The sequence below is a fragment of the Acomys minous genome, assembly GCF_964271855.1.
Source record: "Acomys minous genome assembly, chromosome: 11".
Taxonomy (NCBI): domain Eukaryota; kingdom Metazoa; phylum Chordata; class Mammalia; order Rodentia; family Muridae; genus Acomys; species Acomys minous.
In genome coordinates, this window is record NC_140492.1 from 38402195 (window position 1) to 38422441 (window position 20247).

General features: G+C 43.5%; 2 protein-coding genes and 1 long non-coding RNA gene across 7 annotated transcripts in view; 2 read left to right on the forward strand and 1 right to left on the reverse strand.

Annotated features, from left to right (window-relative positions):
• The window catches only part of CEP97 (centrosomal protein 97), a 32716-nt gene extending 24487 nt beyond the window's left edge, over positions 1 to 8229 (forward strand). For both annotated transcript variants that reach the window (XM_084801545.1, XM_084801546.1), the window contains exon 11: positions 1843 to 8229. In XM_084801545.1, coding sequence (XP_084657671.1) covers positions 1843 to 2520 — 678 coding nt within the window. In that variant the 3' untranslated portion in view covers positions 2521 to 8229. The remainder of the gene's footprint in view (positions 1 to 1842) is intronic.
• On the reverse strand, positions 4919 to 13340 carry LOC311608917. Its single transcript, XR_014783189.1, has 3 exons — positions 12397 to 13340; positions 11478 to 11552; positions 4919 to 5184 (listed from the first exon to the last, which is right to left on the reverse strand). It is a non-coding gene; the product is annotated as an uncharacterized lncRNA (long non-coding RNA).
• Positions 13339 to 20247, forward strand: part of NXPE3 (neurexophilin and PC-esterase domain family member 3) — a 50846-nt gene continuing 43937 nt past the window's right edge. Inside the window, exons 1-3 of one of the 4 annotated variants that reach the window (XM_084801550.1) lie at positions 13339 to 13417; positions 14514 to 14569; positions 18733 to 18907. In XM_084801550.1, coding sequence (XP_084657676.1) covers positions 18815 to 18907 — 93 coding nt within the window. In that variant the 5' untranslated portion in view covers positions 13339 to 13417; positions 14514 to 14569; positions 18733 to 18814. Of the gene's footprint in view, positions 13418 to 14508; positions 14570 to 18601; positions 18908 to 20247 lie in introns of those variants that run through there. The other 3 variants (XM_084801548.1, XM_084801547.1, XM_084801549.1) reach the window with 3 other exon arrangements.

Here is a 20247-nt window from a genome sequence, read left to right on the forward strand (position 1 = left end):
CCCACTCTACTATGCTACCTAGGTGAGATGCAGGGCCACTCTCCTGAGTGCTGCAGTTGGCGATGCCACTCCGGCAAGTTCCCTCTGACCTCCACAGGCATGTATGTGCCCCTCCATAAGTAAAAATAATTAAAAAAATTGAAAATATATATTAAAACTATAAATATTTGAGAATGTATAGAAAAACTTTGAAAAAAATACACTTTAAACTACTATCAGAAAGTACCTTGCTAGCACAGGGCTATGTATGAGACCTTGCCTCAAAAAGAAGAGAAGAAATCGCCTTGGAGAGTAGTCAGAGCAAGACTAAAACTTCCATATATGGCTTTTTCTTCTTCCCAGGTATCTATTTTATTTTTTGAGATAAATTCTCATGTGGTCCAGGCTAGCTGTAAGCTCAGTATAACTGATGGTGACCTTGAACTCCTAATCCTCTGTCTGCACCTCACAAGTGGTGGAGTTCCAGGTGTGTATCACCACAGCTGAGTGCTGGGGTTCGAAACCAGGGCCTCATGCCTGCTAGGCAAGTACTATACCAATGGAGCTACATCCCTAGCTCTGTCACATTCTTGCTTGCAATTAAAAAAAAAAAAAGATTTATGCATATGCTTTGCCTGTGTGTATGTATGTGATCTATGTGTGTACAGTGCCTTTGGAGTCAGAAGTGGGTGACCGAAGCCTTGGACCTGGAGTCACAGGCAATTGTGATCTGCTGTGCGAGTGCTGGGAACTGAACTCTGGTCTTCTGCAAGAATAGCAAGTGCCATTTCTCCCACCCTTTTTGTTTTGTTTTGTTTGAGGTAGGGTTTCTCTGTGTAGCTCTGGTTTTCCTGGCACTTACTCTATAGAACAGGCTGGCCTTGAACTCAGAGATTTGCCTGCCTCTGCCTTCTAAATGCTGGGATTAAAGGTGTGTGCTTACTACCCGCCCAGCAGTTTGCAGATTTTTGTTTGTTTGTTTGTTTTTGAGATAAGGGTTCTCTGTGTAGCCCTGGCTTCCTGGAACTCACTTTGTAGGCCAGGCTGGCCTTGAACTCAGAGATCCACCTGCCTCTGTCTCCTGAGTGCTGGAATTACAGGTGTGCACCACCGTGCCTGGCTGTAGTTTGCAATTTTTCTAATACAAAAATTGAAATTATTTTTATACCTTAAACATCTAAAAGGTCATATTGTCAAGAATATGGAATATTTTTAGTCATTTTAGAAAGTTATAAATACTATATTATAAAATAATTATAAGTCCTATGTCTGCATGTATATCTCAAATAGAATGATTTTAGAGGATCCATTATACCCAGAGGTGCCAATTGGCCCTTACTGAGACTAGATGCCTGTCTATATTTTGTACAATATCAACCCAGTAATTAGTGAGAAAGATGCTGTTGTACTTCTCTGGCCTTGCTCTCTGTGCTGGGGATTGCCCTTTGCTACCGATGACACAGAACACTGTCCCTGATCTATTAAGCTGGGAGTCAGGCCTGTGACGAGGCCAGGGGAGTGATGAAGGAAGGCAACTGTGTGACTTCTGGGGGTAAAAAGCTCAGGACAGTTTTATTTAATTAAATTAATTAATTAATTTATTTTTTAAAAAACTATCACTTTCTTTTAAAAATATTTTTTAACATTTTATTTAATTTTTAAAATTTATGTGTGTTGGTGTGAGGGTGTCAGATCTTGGAGTTACAGACAGTTATGAGCTGCCATATGGTTGCTGGGAATTGAACCCTGGTCCTTTGGAAGAGCAGGCGGTGCTCTTAACCGCTGAGCCATTTCTCCAGCCCCTCAGGACAGTTTTAAAGGCATGGTTTTTACTTGATAACAACAGTATCTTCTGGTTTACAGGTAAGATCTCTACAGGCTTGGCAACAGACAGTGGAACAGCGTCTAATTTCCTGGCATACTGATGTTCCTCCTATATCAAGTACTCTGGTGTCACCTAAGCCACCGCTATTTCCACAACGTCAGGACCTGTCTTCTGATCAGAACTTGGATTGGTTCATCGCTGAGGATGAAGTTCCTCAAGAGAAATCTGTGCCAGAATTTCCAGACTCTGGCTTTCACTCTTCCCTGACACAAGTTCACTGTTTGCAGGATTCTTTGGACTTTGAGAAAAGTTCCATAGAGAGCAGCGAAAGCTCCATGTTGGGGAACTCCACGGACACAGTGAAATACGCCAAAGAGGCCATGCCTGAGGAGCACAGCGACTGTAGTAAGGAGAGCTCAAGCTATGAGCAGGATAACACCTTGCTGGAACAGTACTTAACCTCAGTCCAGCAACTAGATGATGCTGATGAGAGGACAGATCCGGACGATGTGGCAGGAGACACTAAGTGTCACGGAGCTTGTTCTCCAGAAAGGTTAGATGCCTTGTCCGACAGCGAGACTCAAAGAGCATCTCCTGCCTTACAGGATGAAATTAGCCAGATGCCAGAGGACTGTAAGTTAAACGAAGGAGTCCAAGGGCCGCAGCCGGAACATGACGCTGCATTTCAGGTGTTGCACGTGGGTGTCACTGTGTAGCCTCTGATCGCATGGGAAGCAGAAAGGCACTTCCGAGTCTATTCATAGTTTCAGTTGCTTCTTTCCTTTTGCAGGGAGCAACTCTTTCTCCCATTTTGTTATTGTTTATATTACAACTTGTATTCTTGTCCCATACTTTTCAGGTATGAGATACTGAGCTACGTCTTCATTTTGATTGTGCTAATGTACTAAACAATATTGATATTAAAAGGCATATGCACTTTATTTTTTAATAATTATACCAATAATGTTTCTTTTACATACATACCTTCCTTTCAAAAACAGTTCCTTGAAGTAGTTTTGGTGATTTAAATAGGAGGAATTTAATTCTTCACTACATGGTAAGGAATATAATGTGGAGGACATGACAAAGGTAAGGATTATGAACAACTGAAATTTGCCAGGCAGTCTTCTTGGACTAAAACATGTTTTTCCCCTTTTCTGCATTATGGAAAGACTTCTTATATAAGAAAATTTAGGAGAAAAAGGCTTATAGAAGTGTGTGTGTGTGTGTGTATGTGTGTGTGTGTGTGTGTGCGCGCGCGCGCCCATGCATGCTGGCAGTTAAACCCAGAGCCTTGAGAATGCTAGGCATGTGCCCTGCCACTGACCTGTCCACCTATCTCCTAGATTATAAGATTTTTAAGTGGGGTGATTAAATTGCCTCATGACAAACGTTAGCTAATTTGTGGATCAGTTTTGAAGTAAAGTATTCCACGTAGGATTAAAATCAAGCTTACTTGATCAAGATTATTGGGCAAGAATATTTTTCTTTGATGTAGAGAAAGGAGACAGGAAACCTATTCACTTGGAATGATGCTGCTCAAATGTCTGTCTTTTCACTATTTTTTAATTATGATATTTATGTGCCAATATTTTGGGAAGAAATATACTGTAAGACATCAATATTCATTTATCATTATGTTCATGCTTGTATTTCTATATATACTTGAGCAGAAGGGCCAAAACTATTCCTCCCTCTCCCTCTCCCTCTCCCTCTCCCTCTCCCTCTCCCTCTCTCTCTCTCTCTCTCTCTCTCTCTCTCTCTCTCGTGTGTGTGTGTGTGTGTGTGTGTGTGTGTGTGTGTGTGTGTGTAAGAGAGAGAAAGAGAGAGAGAGAGGAAGAGAGGGAGAATGGGGATTAACCGGGCCCTTTGCATCCTAGGTGAGTGAGCTGTGTCTAAGTCCTTATTTCACTCTTTATCTTTGTCCCATAATGAAGAACACTTAAAATCCTTCTACTGATAGACTGGGATTTTTTTTTCCTTAAAGACTTTTTTTTGTTGTTGTTGTTAATTTAATATCTGAAAAGTGCCGCCTCTGAAGGCTGGGCCTGATGGTGCATGACTTTAATCCCAGCATTTTGGGAGGCAGAAGCAGGCAGATCTCTAAGAGTTCAAGGACAACCTGGTCTACATAGTGTGTTCCAGGTCAGCTAGGGCTACATGTGAGACCCTATCTCAAAATAAACAAACAAACAAACAAATAAAACCCAACAACAAAACAATAAAAACAGCAGCAGCAAAACAAAAACGAAAAAAAATATATTTTCATGAATAATATTGTGTTTGAATTTTGAAGGTACATCTGTCAATCAAAGATGACATTAGGAGCTTGGTGTTATATCTTTTAGAATGTTCTGCTCTCATTAAATAGCACAACACAGATCTATTTTTCCACCTGTGGACAAGCAACTTTTAAAAATACTGGCAATACTTCTGTTCTCTAAACTTAGGTGCTAAATGCCATCGATTATTCTGTTAAAGCCATTAGAACCTCTTAACTGAAAGTATGTAAAACAAAAGCTCAGGTCCTTCCAAAATAAAGTTGAAGACAACATGGTATTCTCTGCTGAGGGGACATTCCTATGTTATGGTGAGCTGTTGCCTAGTTTGTAAATACATAGCATTCAGGTTGGGAAGGCTTGCATTTCATTCTCATAAGTACAAAGTCTTTTGAAAAGGACATGTTTTCTGTGCTTTATACACAGAACAACTGTCTTGTCTTCAGAATATTTTCTTTAGTTATAGATGTGTAACATTAAATGCATGGCGGATGAAAACTGAAAATTTAACCTTCTGACTAATAATTGCATCTTATAACTTGGCATTTAAAAAATATTTAATTTTATGTGTGCGAGTGTGTGTGGGAGAGAGTGTGTTTGTGTGTATGTGTGAGAGTTTGTATGTGTATGTGTATATATATGTATATATATGTGTGTATATGAGAGAGAGAGAGAGAGAGAGAGAGAGAGAGTGAGAGTGTGTGTGTGCGCATGTGTGTGAGCCTGCTGGAGGAAGCCGGAAGTGGGTGTCAGTTCCCTTGGACTTGGAGTTACAGGTGTTTGTGAGTCATCCTTCAGGCCTCTTTTTCATTCCTTGTTCAATATGAGACAAGACATTTTCTTAGTTTTGCATTTTCTATTTTTGCAGTTAAGTGCCTCATTTGCTGCCCAAAGTTAAAGAAAAGCCATCTCTCGACACAAGTACCCAAACTGCTTCACTGCAGGTTAATTTTCAGAAGTAGCTGAAACGCCGCGGTTGAGTCTCCCTGAGTATGGTTTCTCTAGCCTCTTCCTCCTTTTTTAAAGTAATGGCAGGTACAGCCATCTGAGCTGATCAGCATTGTCAGCAGAATCCATTGTTCTTTTTCTCGTTGTCCTAGTCTGGAAAATGGCGGTCAACGTAGTTTTATGAAAAACTTGGCAGAATATGATAATTACTAATAGTCTGCTTTTATCTTTCTTTTATTTTTACTAGCGATTGTAAGTATGAGAATGTGACGAAGCCTGCTTTGGGCTGTAGAGCATCTTGAATGTAGATGAAAATCCTGTTTGCCAGAATGTAGAAAAGCTAGGGCCCAGACTTAATGGGTGTTTATTGGTTTATAAAGTTTAAGGATAATTTATATAACGAAGGAATAGTAATTTATGTGACGCTATGGGTTAGTTGTTAGTTTGGTTGGAGAGGGGACAGACCAGGGGGTCTTGGAAGTTGAACATTGAACTTTTTTTGAGAGGAGAGTTTGTCCAGTTGTGCTATTTTGTCTCATATAAAATTTCCTTACTCTAGAGAGCATTTAGTTATCAGTTGGACTTACTGCAGAAGCCTAAACTCGTGCTATGTAGCTGGGTGGTGGTGGGGGCAGTGGCGCACACCTTTAATTCCAGCACTCGGGAAGTAGAGGCAGGCGAATCTCTGAGTTGGAAGCCAGTCTGGTCTACGGAGTGAGTTCCAGGACAGCCAGGGCTCCACAGAGAAACCCTGTCTCGAGCAAACCAAAACCAAACCCAAAACCAACCCCCACCCCCCAAAACCACAATAGCTCAAAAAACCTCCTATCATGTAAGAATAAGAAGGAATCTTAAAATTGTGTGTTGCTGTTGTTGTTGTTGTTATTCAACAATTCTAACGAGGTGCCGGCCTCACAGCAGGGACTGACTCTTTGATTTTGAAGAAGAAACTGAAACCCTGGATGCTAAGTGACTTGTCTAAAGTTGCAGTAGTCAGTAGTAAACTGTAAAAACATGTTTATATTTAAAGTGATCCTTATATCTTCTCTGTTAATCTTTATATTTAGTTTAAAAAAAATCTGCGTTTTAAAGAGGGAAAACAGCTTTTAAGAAAGGGCCTTTAATGGCAGAGTTGTAGCAAACAGCTAAATCTTTCAGAACCTTGAATAAGTGTTTCCCCCCCCCCCCCCCACAAAAAATGACTTCCTTAAAATTGTCTGTAAAAAACAATAATAGTAGTAGGGAATGGTGGTGCACACTTTTTTTTTTTTTTTGACAAGGTTTCTCTCTATAGCTTTGGCTGTCCTGGCACTCACTTTGTAGACCGGGCTGGTCTTGAACTCAGATCTGCTTGCCTCTGTCTCCTAAGTGCTGGGATTAAAGGCCTAGGCCACCACAGCTCATTGGTGGCACACACTTGTAATCACAGCACTTGGGACATGGAGGCAGGAGGATCGGAGTTCAAGGCCACTTTTAGCTACATAGTGAGATTCAGGCCAGCCTGGGCCACCTGGGATTCTGTCTTCATAAGCAGCAATAGTAAAGCTAAGACTTTAAGAAGGAATCGCGGTATCTTCTTCTCCTGTATTTGATAACAGATAGTGTGACTGATTGCCAAAGTAGACAACATTTTCTCAAGAAATACTGTACTTGCTGTTTCATCTTGCCTTTTATAGAGCACCACATGCTGTCCTGGTGTGAGAAAGGTCTAAGCATGGCAGGTGATAATTGTCAAATAGTTCAGTAGTTTGCTCTTACATGTCAGACTATAAGAGGACACTATAATATGCATGTTTTAGAAAATGTTTGTCTGGCCACATAGTTATTTGTAAATAACTTTGTTCTTTAATTATATGGGTGCCATTCTTGAGTGTATGCTTTTCCTAGATTTATTAGGTTATTTTAAATATACAAGCATCATAATGGTGTATCTCTCTGTTATCTATTTAGGACAAGTCTAGTTCTACTTTTCATAAATACTTTCAGGAATATACAGGCTTTAAATATTATATGATCTCTCCTGGTCACTTTTTTATGTAAAGTATTAAGATTGCATTTATAACAATAATATTATTTTTTCCTGAAGTAGGAAGGGGAAATACAGTCATAGGGTTAGTTCCTGTTCATAAAAAAATAAAGTCTCAGTTACATGGTTGTTCATTGTATATTCTTATTTTGCCACATCTGTGTTAAAAGGGGTTTATTGTAGTTTTTGTTTGTTTGCTTGTTTGCTTGTTTGTTTGAAACAAGTAGCCTTGGTTGTCCTGGATTCGTTTTGTAGATCTGGCTAGCCTCGAACTCATAGAGATCCGCCTGCTTCTGTCTCCTGAGTGCTGGCTCTGTAGTTACGTTTTAAATGTTAAATACGTAATACTTTTATTTTAGTTTTTAAATTTTTTAAAGACAGGGTCTCTCTATAAAGCTCTTGCTGTCCTGGAATTCACAGAGATCTGCTTGCCTCTGCCTTCTGAGTGCTTGGATCCAAGGCAAAAAAAATTTGCCACTGTGCCCAGCCATAGTACCTTTATTCTTGAAGTGAAACAGAAGTAGTTTGTAAGGAACATTTTACATTTTTTTCTTTTTTTGAGGTGGTGATGGTGGGGTGGTCTCACTATGTTGCCTAGGCTGGTCATGAACTCCTGGGCTCAAATGAGCCATCTCCCATGTACTTGGGACTATTTCCATAGAAACATTTAAATTCTAAACCTTAGTGATAAAACCTATTGTGCCATATTAAAATTAAAAATCAACTAAACAAGTGGTCCTTATTACCTTGGAGAGAAGTTGATCACTGTCTTTTTAGGATGAGGTGCTTCTTATTTGCAAGTGGGTAGAAATCACACTGGATTTTAATTCTTTTAATTGATTCTAGTGGTCATAAGGACTCCTTAGAGTGGCATCACTAATGCATTTCTTTGGATATTTTATAGTAATTTTGTGTGTGTGGTGCTGGCATGTGAGACAAACACTGTACCACTGTACTATACCACAGTCATATGTTTCAGAATATCCTTAAAGCTGGCAATAAGAGTTTAAAAATAATTTGGTTTTGTACTATTTCTCAATTTTTAAAAAATGTTACTATACGTAGTGTAAGACTTAAGGTGGCTGGAGTCTGTTTTATGAAGCCTTGCTATTTTATATTGTCTATTTGAGTCTGTCTAATTTTAAATAAAAGCTTTATACATTTGGGTTTGACATCTGTTTGTTTCACTGATCAGTAGCCACAGCTGTTTCTCCCTGTGCTCTCAGCTATGAGTAAGTAAAAGTCAGAGCGATTTTATTCCAAAAGTTTAGAGTGTTGACATTGTATATAAACAATCAAACAAACAAACAAAAAGAACACATGAGAGTCATTCCCAAAGCACTGTTGTTTCTCCACAAAGGAAGCAAGGGAATTTTATCCAAGGGACTGCTATATCTTCTCTTGAGGTTGAGTCCCTCTGGGAGCATGCTTAGTTAAGCACATTTCTGCCTGGTGGTGGTGCAAGCCTTTAATCCCAGCACTGGGGAGGCAGAGGAAGGGTGGATCTCTTGTGTTCAAGGCCAGCCTAGTCTACAGGGAGTCCCAGGACAGCCAGGGCTATAACAGAGAAACCCTGTCTGGAAACCAAACCAAACCAACCAACCGTACATTCCTGAACATGGCCAGTTTAAAGTAGTAATTTAAAAGAAATGATAGACACAGTTGGGTGTGCACCACAGCGCCCGGCCTCATTTCTGTTCTTTTCTCTTTGCAAATAATATAATTTCACTTTTTTTTTTTTAAACAGTGGAATAGAACTCTATTGTGTGCATGTAACACATTTTCTTGACCCATTCCTGCTTGTGGACAGACAGCAAGGTTGGTTTCACAACTTTGGAATTTCTGAATAGTGCTACAGCAAACGTGAATGTGCAAGAATCTTGGTGGTGCTGGCTTGATTCCTTTACATGAAGAAGAAGAAGAAGAAGAAGAAGAAGAAGAAGAAGAAGAAGAAGAGGAAGAGGAGGAAGAGGAAGAAGAAGGAGAAGAAGAGGAAGAGGAGGAAGAGAAAGAAGAAGGAGAAGAAGAAAAAGAAGAAGAAGAAGAAGAAGAAGAAGAAGAAGAAGAAGAAGAAGAAGAAGAAGAAGAAGAAAAAGCAGCAGCTGGGTGTGGTGGCACACGCCTTTAATCTCAGTACTAGGGAGGCAGAAGCAGATTGCTTTGAGTTCGAGGCCAGCCTGGCCTACAAAGTGAGTCCAGGACAGCCAAGGCTACACAGAGAAACCCTGTCTCGAAAAACCAAAGGAAAAAGAAAATGGAAAAGAAAGAAGCAACAGCAACAGCAGCAGCAGCAGGATGTGGTGGTGCATGCGTGTAATCCCAGCACTCCCAGGATGTGGTGGTGCATGCCTGTAATCCCAAGGCTACATAGAAAAACCCTGTCTCAAAAAACAAAAAATAAAAGAAACAAACAACAACAACAACAACAAAGAAATGACAGATTTAGGTGTGCTTAGCTCTAGGTCCACTAAATGTTGGACAGAAATGCCTCTGAGCATGATCAGCCTGCACTATAAAGTTTCATAAATACTTTTTGGGTGATGCAGTTTTACTGTTTTTTTTTTTCTTTAAGATTTATTTTTATTTTATGTGCATGGGTGTTTAGTTTGCACGTGCTGTCTGTGCACCACATGTGTGCTTATGGAGGCAAGAAGAGGGTATTGGATCCTTTGGAACTGGAGTTATGAATATCGGGAAACACTGTGTAGGTGTAGGGACCTACACCAAAAAGCTGTGGCTGAAAAGAAAGGAATGAATGTGTTGAAAGTGTTATTAACACAGGCCCTTACCCCTGAAGGTGCCGGCCTTTTGTGGTCACTGACAAATGTCCTTTGGCTGGTGATCCTTGGCCCTTGCTGCACACGGCACATGGTGCTATGCTCAAGTGATCATGACAAGCCATGCCTGGCACCCTGTACTCTTTTTATTTTTCTTTAAAGAGACTTTTTATTGGCTGGGCGGTGGTGGCACACACCTTTAATCCCAGCACTTGGGAGGCAGACAGTAGGCAGATCTCTTGTGTTCTGTTTGTTTTGTTTTTTTGAGACAGGGTTTCTCTGTGTAGCCTTGACTGTCCTAGACTCACTTTGTAGACCAGGCTGGCCTCGAACTCACAGCAATTCACCTGCCTCTGCCTCCCAAATTCTGGGATTAAAGGCATGCACAACTATGCCCGGCAGATCTCTGTGTTTGAGGCCTGGTCTACAGAGTGAGTTCCAGGATAGCCAGACCTAAAATACCGAAACCCTGTCTCAAAAAGCCAAAACAAACCATAACCAAAAAACCCTTTTTATTGATTCTTTGTGAATTTCACATTATGCACCCCAATCCCACTCATCTCCCTGCCCCTTTGTATTTGCCCTCCACCCTTGTAGAACTCCTCCCAAAAGAAAAAAAGAAAACCAACCAAACAAAATCTGGCACTATACCCTTTTGTCCCACACTGTGTACTTTGTCCACACATCTTTACTTGCAAATGTTCCTTGCACTGAGTCATTGGTCTGGTTTGAGGTCTCTGGCATCTGCTACACCATTAATACTGGATCCTCATCTAGACTGCTCTCCGATATCCTGTTATTGCCCTATGTCATGAAGATCGTGCAGCTTTGGATCTGTATGACAGACCAGGTCACACGCTCCAGCAGTTCACAGATAGAGTAAATATTGGCGTGGGCCAACTCAAAGCCCTGGATCTGGGCCTGCCAGGTGTGGTAGCTGGGATGGCTTGCCCTCCAGCAGTGCTGCTTTGGCCAGGGCCAGCTCTTCTCTTTGCCCAGGCAAGGGGTGGGGCCAACTCTCCCACCTGCTGCTCAGCCCTTGGACATCAACAGGTCCCAGGTTGCAGCCCAGACTAGAGACGTCCCAATGGTCTTTGGTGGCAACATGGGCCATGGACGTCAACACAGACCCCTGCTGCTATAAGGCTATGGACCCAGACATGGCCCTCAGCAGCAGCACAGGCTGGGACTTCACCATGGCCTCTGGTGGCAGTGCAGGCTAGTCACATCAGGCCTACTTCTTTCCCCCTCATGTCTCCAGATCTGTCTCTCTTCATAGCCCACAAACTGTTTTTCTTCTTTCTCTCCCTTCGCTCCATCACATACTCAGAGGGTGGGTTATGCAGCAATGAGGCCTTCTTTTCCTTCCTTTTCTTTTCTTTGAGATAGGGTCTCTTGTGTAGCTCTGGCTATCTCAAATTCACTATGTAGACCAGGCTGGCCTTGAACTCACATAGATCCACTTGCCTCTGCCTCCCAAGTACTGGGACTAAAGATGTGCACCACTATGCCCAGCTGAACCCATACTCTAGGGGTGGGGCGAGTGGCCTAGTCTCAGAATGTAGTCCCAACAGAGGCCAAGTAGCAAAGGCCAGGCCAGTCACAGCTATCTAGTTGTGGAAAAGTGTCAGACGACGGCTTACCTGACAGCCGAAGAAGAAGCTGTGCAGCTGAAGAGGCTCCAGGGCAGGAGGAAGGAGAGAAATAAGGACTGAAAGCTGGTTTAAAAAAAAAAAAAAAAGGCTGTAAGGAACCAAAGAATACAACACACTAGCCCTGCTCTCTAGAACCAGAGATGGAGCAAATCCTCCTGCCAGAAGGCCTCAGACCCCGTGCTGAGTGTTGTAGTATACAGGCTGCTTGTTAAGGGTTAAGGGTCCTCCTGATCAAGGCCTGAATAGGGACTGTAACACAAGTAGGGTTCCGACACTCAAATCATAGACGGCTTGCCGCTCACTGCTGCCCAGTGACGGCTGAGGACATGGTTGCACACTCAGCCAGCTGATAGTGACAATGGGGATCAAGCCCAGCGCCTTGTACCTACCAGACAAGGGCTCTGCTACCCAGTCCCTAGCTTCAGAATCTTCATTTTGTTTTGTTTTTTTAAGACAGAGGTTTTTTTTTTGTTTTTTTCTTTGTAGCCCTGGTTGTCCTGGACTCACTTTGTGGACCAGGCTGGCTTTGAACTCACAGAGATCCACCTGCCTCCGCTTCCCATGTGCTGCGCCACCATGCCCGGATTGTTTTGTTTTTCCAAGGTGAGGCTTCTCTGTGTAGGCCTGGCTGCCCTGGAACTCACTGTAGACCAAGCTGGCCTCGAACTCAGAGCTGTCTGCCTCTGCCTCCCGAGTGCTGGGAGTAAAGGTGGGCGCCACCACTGCCTGGCGGAATCTATAACTTTTTATTAATCCCTTCAGAACTCCGTGCAGTCTCTGTTGATCATTTTCACCCTCAACTCCTCTGCCATTCTCCTCCAGCAGCCTTCACTAACTTTGTGCTTTCTTAAATTAAACAAACAACCAAACAACCACTTAGTCCAATTTGTGCTACTCAGATACTCACAGGGGTGGGACCATCCACTGGAGAGCGGTTGACGTACCAGGCTCCATACCCTTAAAGAAAACAGTATCTCCGTTCCCCAGAAGCCAGTTAGGTCTTGTGCAGGCAACCGCTGAGGCCCTGAGTTCATAGGTGTGGAATCCTATCATGTCCTAAAGACAACTGTTTCCCTTCAATCCTCCCTGACCTTGGGTTCCTACGGTACCGTGGTCAGTAAATACAAAGATAATTGATGCCAGCTGTAATTTATATTAATTCTTCTTCAACGTGGGGACGCAGTCTGAAAGCAGGTATTACTCTTATTTAATAATTTATTTTGTCAGCATTTTGCTCAGATTAAAAGACTAACTGCACAGTGTTCTATGCCCTTTCGAGGAGCCTGGGATGCCTTCTGTCCCACAGGCCCTTCTGTCTTCGAGGGACTCCTCTCAGGCCTCAGATTTGCCGAACTGCTTCTAATATTTCTTCAGTTAAAATGTCCAAGCTAGGATAATCCAGAATTGAGGGTGGGTTGGATGGAATATTCTGGCACTTTTGCCAAGAGATTAACTTCAAAGCAAGAAGCTTCAAGGCCCTGTTATCTTCATGCTCGCCTTTCGCAAGCTGTGTTTCTCTGATATCAGGAGCCTGCAATTGCCCCACTGCAGGGCCAGTGGTTCGAGTTCTCAGAGGAAATCCTGCCGAAAGATGCTCCAGGGAAACGTTGATGTCCGAAGGTCATCAGTTTATGGGTCTCCCAGAGAGGACCGTCTCGGGCGAGCCTTACAGAGGTGGGTAGCACAGGGAGTGCTAATTCCTTGTCCTTGCCTCCGGGTACAGCACCTCGCCTGAGCAGCTGTCAGTCAACATCCCCGCCCCGCTCCGCCCCGCCCCGCCCGTAGTCCGACCAATCGTAGCCGGGGGTCGGGGGTGAGGCGCCGTAGCGGGGTCAGGAAGCGCGGAAAGAACGGCCTGGCGCTGAGGACACCGAACGGAACGTCCACGTCCCGCGGGAGAGCGAGCGGTGGCTGAGACCCGAGACCCGGTGAGTGCGAGCTGCGTCTCTGCGCGGGGCGGGGAGAATGCTGTCCTAGGAGCTCGGGGTGCGGCGTGCCTCGCCCGCCCCTGGGCTGCAGAGCACCGATCCCGCGTCCCCGGCGTCCCTGGTGTCCCCGGCCCGGTGTGGAGAGCTGCGGCCCCAGGAGTCCCAATTGTGTGCCAGAGCCCGAGAGTGGAGGCCCCAAGACGCAGGCAGAGCTTCAGCTCTGGGCTGCGGCAGCTTGGGACGGGAGGATCCCAGCTGCTGCAGAGATGGGGCGGGGCGAGTCTGAGCATCTCCGTCCTCAGTTTCTCCACTTGCTGTAACGAGTGTGTGACAGGACTCAGGGTGATGTTGAGATCTTGGCTTGTGGTCCATCTCTGCTTGACCCAAGTTCAGAAGGTGGTGCTAAGAGAGGTTACGAGGCAGGATTTTGCGAAACGTCTACGAAATTGTAATTTTCCCTTTGCTTTTCATCATATACTTCGAAGGAAGACTATTGCCATGTTTCCAAATATGGTCGTGTTCTCCCACTGCCATTATTTGTGATTTGGAACATTAGGGTATCTTTGAAGCTGGCAGGATGCCCAGACCCTCAAGACTGTCCGATGCCTCTCGGGATGGCACACCATACTTTTAACTCTGCAGTGTTGGGCTCTGCCCCCCCCCCCCTTTGTCTGGACTTACCATCATCTTTCCGTGCCTGTTATTCTCATAACCTCCTCAGAGTTTATTAAAAAGTGCTATAATTGGTTACTGAGAAGGGAAATGAAGGGATAGGTCATTGAAGAGAGGATGGTTGTCCCTAGTGCCCCAAATCAAGTTGTCCCGAGAGAACACGGAGGCACAATTCAAAATTCATTTTAGTACCACCAGCCCTTGCCAACTTACGTAAGCAATAGCCTCTGGCCAGCCATCCTGTTCAGGGACGGTATTAAGCCCATCCCCATAGATTCAGGTTTATTTCTTTGTATGGGGTCCAGGGCCTGGTATTTTAAAAGTTTCCACGGTGGTTGTAAATGTATAATGCTCAACTCCCCCAGCCCCTGTCCAGCACCTATTTTTTTTTTTTAATGACTCATTAAGCTTCTTTATCCACCAGGTAGTCTCCATGAATGCTGGGTCCTGCCTTGTAAAACTCTGAAGGAGAAAGTCTAGGTGAGTCAGCACTTTGGGGTACACATTGGAGGTGGGGGTACATGGAAGAGAAAAGGGGGTTACAGAAAGGCACCCTGTGTCATCATTAGTCCCAGATTGATCTTGGTCTCGGAAGCGTCTCCAGTTATTTCTGCACATCTTACTCTGTCCTGGAATTCACTATTGTAGACCAGGCTGGCCTTGACCTTACAGGGATCTGTCTGCTTCTGCCTCCTGAGTGCTGGGATAAAAGATGTATGCCACCATACCAGACTGTTTCTCCGTATATCTAAACTTCAGTTTTTACTTTTAGATATAACTCTTCGTCTCTGCAGTTTTTATTTCTGGATGAAAAAATGAGAAACTTACAAATGAAGAAGGGGAGAAAAAAACAAAACAAATAAGGAAGGGGGTGGGGGTGGGTGTGGGGCGGGGTAGGGGGAGGGCTCAGTTGGAGTGATGATCCTGGCCATCTTAGTGTGTTATCTTTCCAGAGACAGATCGTTACAGGCTCTCAAGCAGAATCTAGTTAAGTCTCTTTGTGCTGTACAAGGAAGTCCATCTTCTCCTGGCATGACTGACCACGAGTCTCTGTGGCAGAAGCCTCCAGCCACAAGGGTTGTCTTGTATAGCTGACTGTGGCCTGTTGGTTCATTAGCTTTCATCTGTCTGTATCACTGACCACTGCATTGCTGCTCCCGCTTGGTTCTGAATCACACTGATGTCCTACGCCGAGTGGCTCCCGTTTGGGCAACCTGCAGACTACACCGACCCACGAGGCAGCTAAGTTTCTGTGCCTCTTTGCTTTTTTTTTGCTCTGAACACTATCAAGAAAGGGCATGGCTTTTATGGCCAGCTCCTTGAGAGGAGTTTCCGGGTCCTGGCAACAGAGCTATTTTTTTTTTTTTTTTTTTTTTTTTTTTTTGCTTTCATAGCCATTTCCTGCTCAAAATTTGTAGACACTTCAGGGTGGGTAAGTGCCTTGGTATGGGGGAACGGCATTGAGGTGGGCACGAGATGGCTAAGTTACTCTTGGCATTGTTTGGCATTGTTTAGAATGGTGGTTTAGTGACTTTTCCCACTTTTCCTTCTCTCCCTCGCTCCCTCCTGAACCTGGGGCCATGCCTTCTATGCTAGCACTCTTTTTTTTTTTTTTTTTTTTTTTTTGCTAGCACTCTTATTTCTGTCCCCAGCTCACGTTTCTCTAACAAAGGAACTACTCTCTCTGATATAAATATAAACTTTTTTTTTTTTTTTTTTTTTTGGTTTTTCCGTGTAACAGCCCTGGCTGTCCTGGACTCTCTTTGTATACCAGGCTGGCCTCGAACTCACAGCAATCTGCCTGCCTCTGCCTCCCAAGTGCTGGGATTAAAGCTGTGCACCACCACACCCGGCACATAAATGTAAACCTTTAAAAAAAAGATTTATTTACTTATTATGCATACAGCTCTCTGCCTGCATGTACACCTGCACACCAGAAGAGGGCACAAGATCTCATTATAGATGGTAGCAAGCCACGACGTGGTTGCTGGGAATTGAACTCAGGACCTTTGGAAGAGCAGCCAGTGTTCTTAACCACTGAGCCATCTCTCCAGCCCCTATTGTTTTTTTTTTTTTAAGTACAGTCATAACTGGTAGAATGTAGTTGGAGAAGTTAGAAGCACACACAAAGAAAAATCAGCTAAGAAGTAAAAAAAGAACATTCCTCCAGCTTAGTCCTGCCCCCATTCTGCAGCTGGCTTGGGGAAGAGTTAACATGGCTCTCGGGGGCTGGGCGTGGTACAGCAGGTGGTGTAGAGGAGTGAGAATAAGAGGCTTCTAGGTCCAGCAGAAAACTGAAGGGAGCCATGATGCACCTGAGCTCCTCTGAGCTGCTTCGGACTATGATTATGCTCTCTTTCCCTACACGAGAGCAAAATGCTGGTGCCTCTCTGTTTCCCTGTGTCAAATATTGATTCTGTACTCATCATGTGTTACTTTTGCTTTGTGACACTTCGACTTTGTAGTTCCCAATTTAATTCATATGGACTGTATAACATGCAATGTTCTCATTTTCACTTTTGTTCCCCCCTCCCGCCCTGTGTGTGTGCGCGTGCGCACTCCATGGCTCATATATGGAGGTCGGAGGGCAATGTGTAGGAGTCAGTTCTCTCCTACCTTGTTGATCCTGGGGATCATTCTCAGCCTGTTAGGCTTTCCAGAAAGAATCTTCACCTGCTGAGTCATCTCACTGGCCCGTTTTTTTTTAAAAAACGGAATTATTTCCAATGAGTAAAGAGCCTAGCTTTTCAAGGCAGCAGCAACCCTTACACTAAACAACACGTCTTACCTGTTTCTAAATGTACCCAGTTCCCTCTCGCTAAGGTCTATAGTAGTGTGTGCTTGCTTTCCAGCCAAAGGCTACTGGAGCAGCAGGTGATGTAAGCAAGCCTTTATCAGCGCCTGGCACAGAGACTGCAGCTGCGATCAGTGTCAGTGCAGAGCGACACCCTTCAGCTGGAGGTCGCAAGGGAACAGTCCAGAAGCAGCAGAAACTGGAGTTGTGAAATGAGAGTTCTTCTTCTGACCCACCTCTCAAACAATAAGGAGAGTAATTCGGATCAGGCTTTACAGGACAACGTCAAAATGGCTGAGGAAAGAAAAGAACAGTTAACAGTAGCCAGTGTAGAAAATATCCGTTAAAATAATAGATGAAGGTTGGCAGTGTGGGTCAGCACACACGTGTACACACACACACACACACACACACACACACACACACACACACACGTAAATTTAAAAAAATTAAATAATAGATGATAACGTACATGCATCAGGCCTACCTGCCCCTTCTAAATTCAGAAGACAGTGTCAGCTCAAGTCAGAATACAGTAAGAAAGGAAAATAAAAATGTATAAGTAAACATTAATAAGAGTTTCAAAGCAGGCAATGCCAAAGTGCCCAAGGCCCAGTATGTAGGCTTACATAAAGGCAGGACCACCAGATGCATTGACTTACTGATGTATAAAGAAAATTCACCTGCAGAGAGCAAAAGCAAAGACCAAACAGAAACTGGAATGTGATTCAAAATGTCCCTCAACAGGAACCTTCAACTCGAAGCCTTGGAAACAGAAATAATTAATTATAAATAATTACTTCCTTTGTATATGTCCTTTGGTGGAAATATACAGGGGGGAGAGAGAGAGAGAGAGAGAGAGAGAGAGAGAGAGAGAGAGAGAGAGAGAGAGAGAGAATATGAAGTAGAATATAAAGTAGACTGTGGACGAGAGAGAACTCTTGCTCTCCTTCAAGACTTTTTTCCTAAAAAGCTTAATAATTAAGGAACCTGTGTGACGTATGCTTCCGGTTCCTACTGACCTCGAGTTTAAAGCTCTAATACATCATCACCAATTTGTGTGCTTCAATTTTTTACTTTACAGAAAGTAACAAAATGTCCTTACATTAATACAAAAAAATTTAATCCATTCTTGAGCCAGAATTTCCCATGGTATACAAGAAGTAGATTCGCTACAGAAATTAACTATATTTTCTGGTGAATTGTTATATATATTTTTAGAAGGCAAGATATCAGATCGGATGTTTCTTGTTTTTTTTTTTATGGAAAAACTGGTGTATTATTCTGTCTACAAAAATAAGATGCACAGATAACTGTTCCCTGCTATAAAATGAGAAGTTATGAGAATTTTGTAACTTTTATAAAAAACAATATTATCAGCCTGGCATGGTGGTGTACACCTTTAATCCCAGTATTCGAGAGGCAGAGGTAGGTGGATCTCTGTGAGTTCCAGGCCATCCTGGTCTACAAAGGAGTCCAGGACTGCTAGGGCTATTATGCAGAGAAATTGTCTTGAAAAACTAAAAAACCCCCAAAAATGAAAACTCAAAAAACCAAAAACCAAAAAAAGCAAATAAACAAAAAATCCAGTTAATTTGGGAAAGAAAATTGAAGATCTGGAGATAAGATTCTACTGTCCCCAGGTCCTTTGCTCTGTCTTTGTGACTGGACCTTGGCTAAGGCCCATGGAAGGAAATGGACTTTTCTTTCCGTTACAGTTGGTGAGACTTTCATTTCTCTTGTTTGTTGAAGAAAAACCTGCCTCTTGAACGATTGCAGTCTGTCCTCTACAGGACCCTTAACATTACTGGTGGAATAGAAACAAAGTAAACTGGGCGCTCACCCGCAGCTCACAGCCAAACGAAGACATGGCTCGTTGAATGTGAAGGTAGCATGGTGTCGGCCATGGGTCATCCAGACACAGCCGGACAATGTGGACCAATTTCTTCAAATTACGAGTCTTCTGCTGTCTGTTTGCAGTGCTGATGGTGGTGGTGCTGGTCGTCAATATCACTCAGGTGGAGGTGAGTGCTTGGGTCTGGGGATTTGGTCCCTAGTGCCCTAAGGTCATCAAGAAGCTTAGGCCAGTTGCGTCTTTTCTTTGCTTCAGTCTGTGTTTGAGCATCTCTAGCAGCTGTCTACTGTGCTGGGCACCGAAGACACAATAGTGAAGGCAGGAGGCCTCTCCCTACGGAGGTTACATTCTGCCTGTGTGTGGGAGAAAATACAGAGAATATGTACCTGAGATGGTTGGATTAGACAGAGTGTGTCATATTTGGGAGCTTTTCATTTTATTTACAAAAAAGGGGAGGCTTATTTAGCTCACTAATATAGAAAGTTTTGGATATATTACATATATGTATGCATATGTATGTATGTATGTATATATATATGTATGTATGTACACACACACACACATTTATAGGCAGGATCTCACTATGTAGCCCTGGCTAGCCTCAAACTCAGTGAGCTGCCTGCCTCTGTCTCTTAAGAGCTGGAATTAAAGCACGCATCAGCACACTGGTCTTGGATTTAGGAGTTTTGCATAAACTTCACTGGTTGAATGTTTATAATTCAAAAATCTTGAAATCAGACATATGCCTAAACCTGAACACTTAAAAATTTAAGTTTGGACTGGGGAACATTTCGGATCTCAGAGTTTTGGATTAAGAATCTTGCCTGCTGTATTAGGTTTCCATTGTTTTATGCTATTCCTTAGATGCCCGTTTGCTTCCTAAGGAGAGACAGAAATGTTGTGGTTTTGGGTGTGAGCTGAGGTGGGGAGGAACTGGGAGGGGGGGAAACTGTAATCAGAATATATTTTATGCAAAAAAGTTTTCATCTTTTTTTGGGGGGGGGGGCAGGCTTAAAGTAGGGTTTCTTTGTATAGCCCTGGCTGTCCTGGAACAAACTCTGTAAGACCTGGCTGGCCTCAAACTTACAGAGATCTGCCTGCTTCTACATCCCCAGTGCTGGGGGATAAAGGTATGTGCCACCATCTCCTGGCCTGTTTTCAATAAAAGGGGGGGGGAAAAAAAGACCGCTCCCTCCAACCGTAAGTGATAATCATAGTTGCATGATATAGTACTAATGACTGGTAGAGCTTAGGAAAGTGTGGAAAAGAAAAGAAAAAGTTGGAGGTCTCCCTTTCCTCACATAGTGACAACGAAAGGCTGGTCTCTAGCCAGCGCTATAGGCAGAACCCACCTGGTCAGCTTGACACCATTAACTCCGGCTTTTGCATCCCATATGGTGAAACCATAGTTTCTAAGGCCCGGGCTAAAGGGAATTGCTCTAACTCATCCTTGCAGCTGACACCGGGGTGCTGATGGTGGGGGCATTAGGGCAAAAGTGGAATCATCAG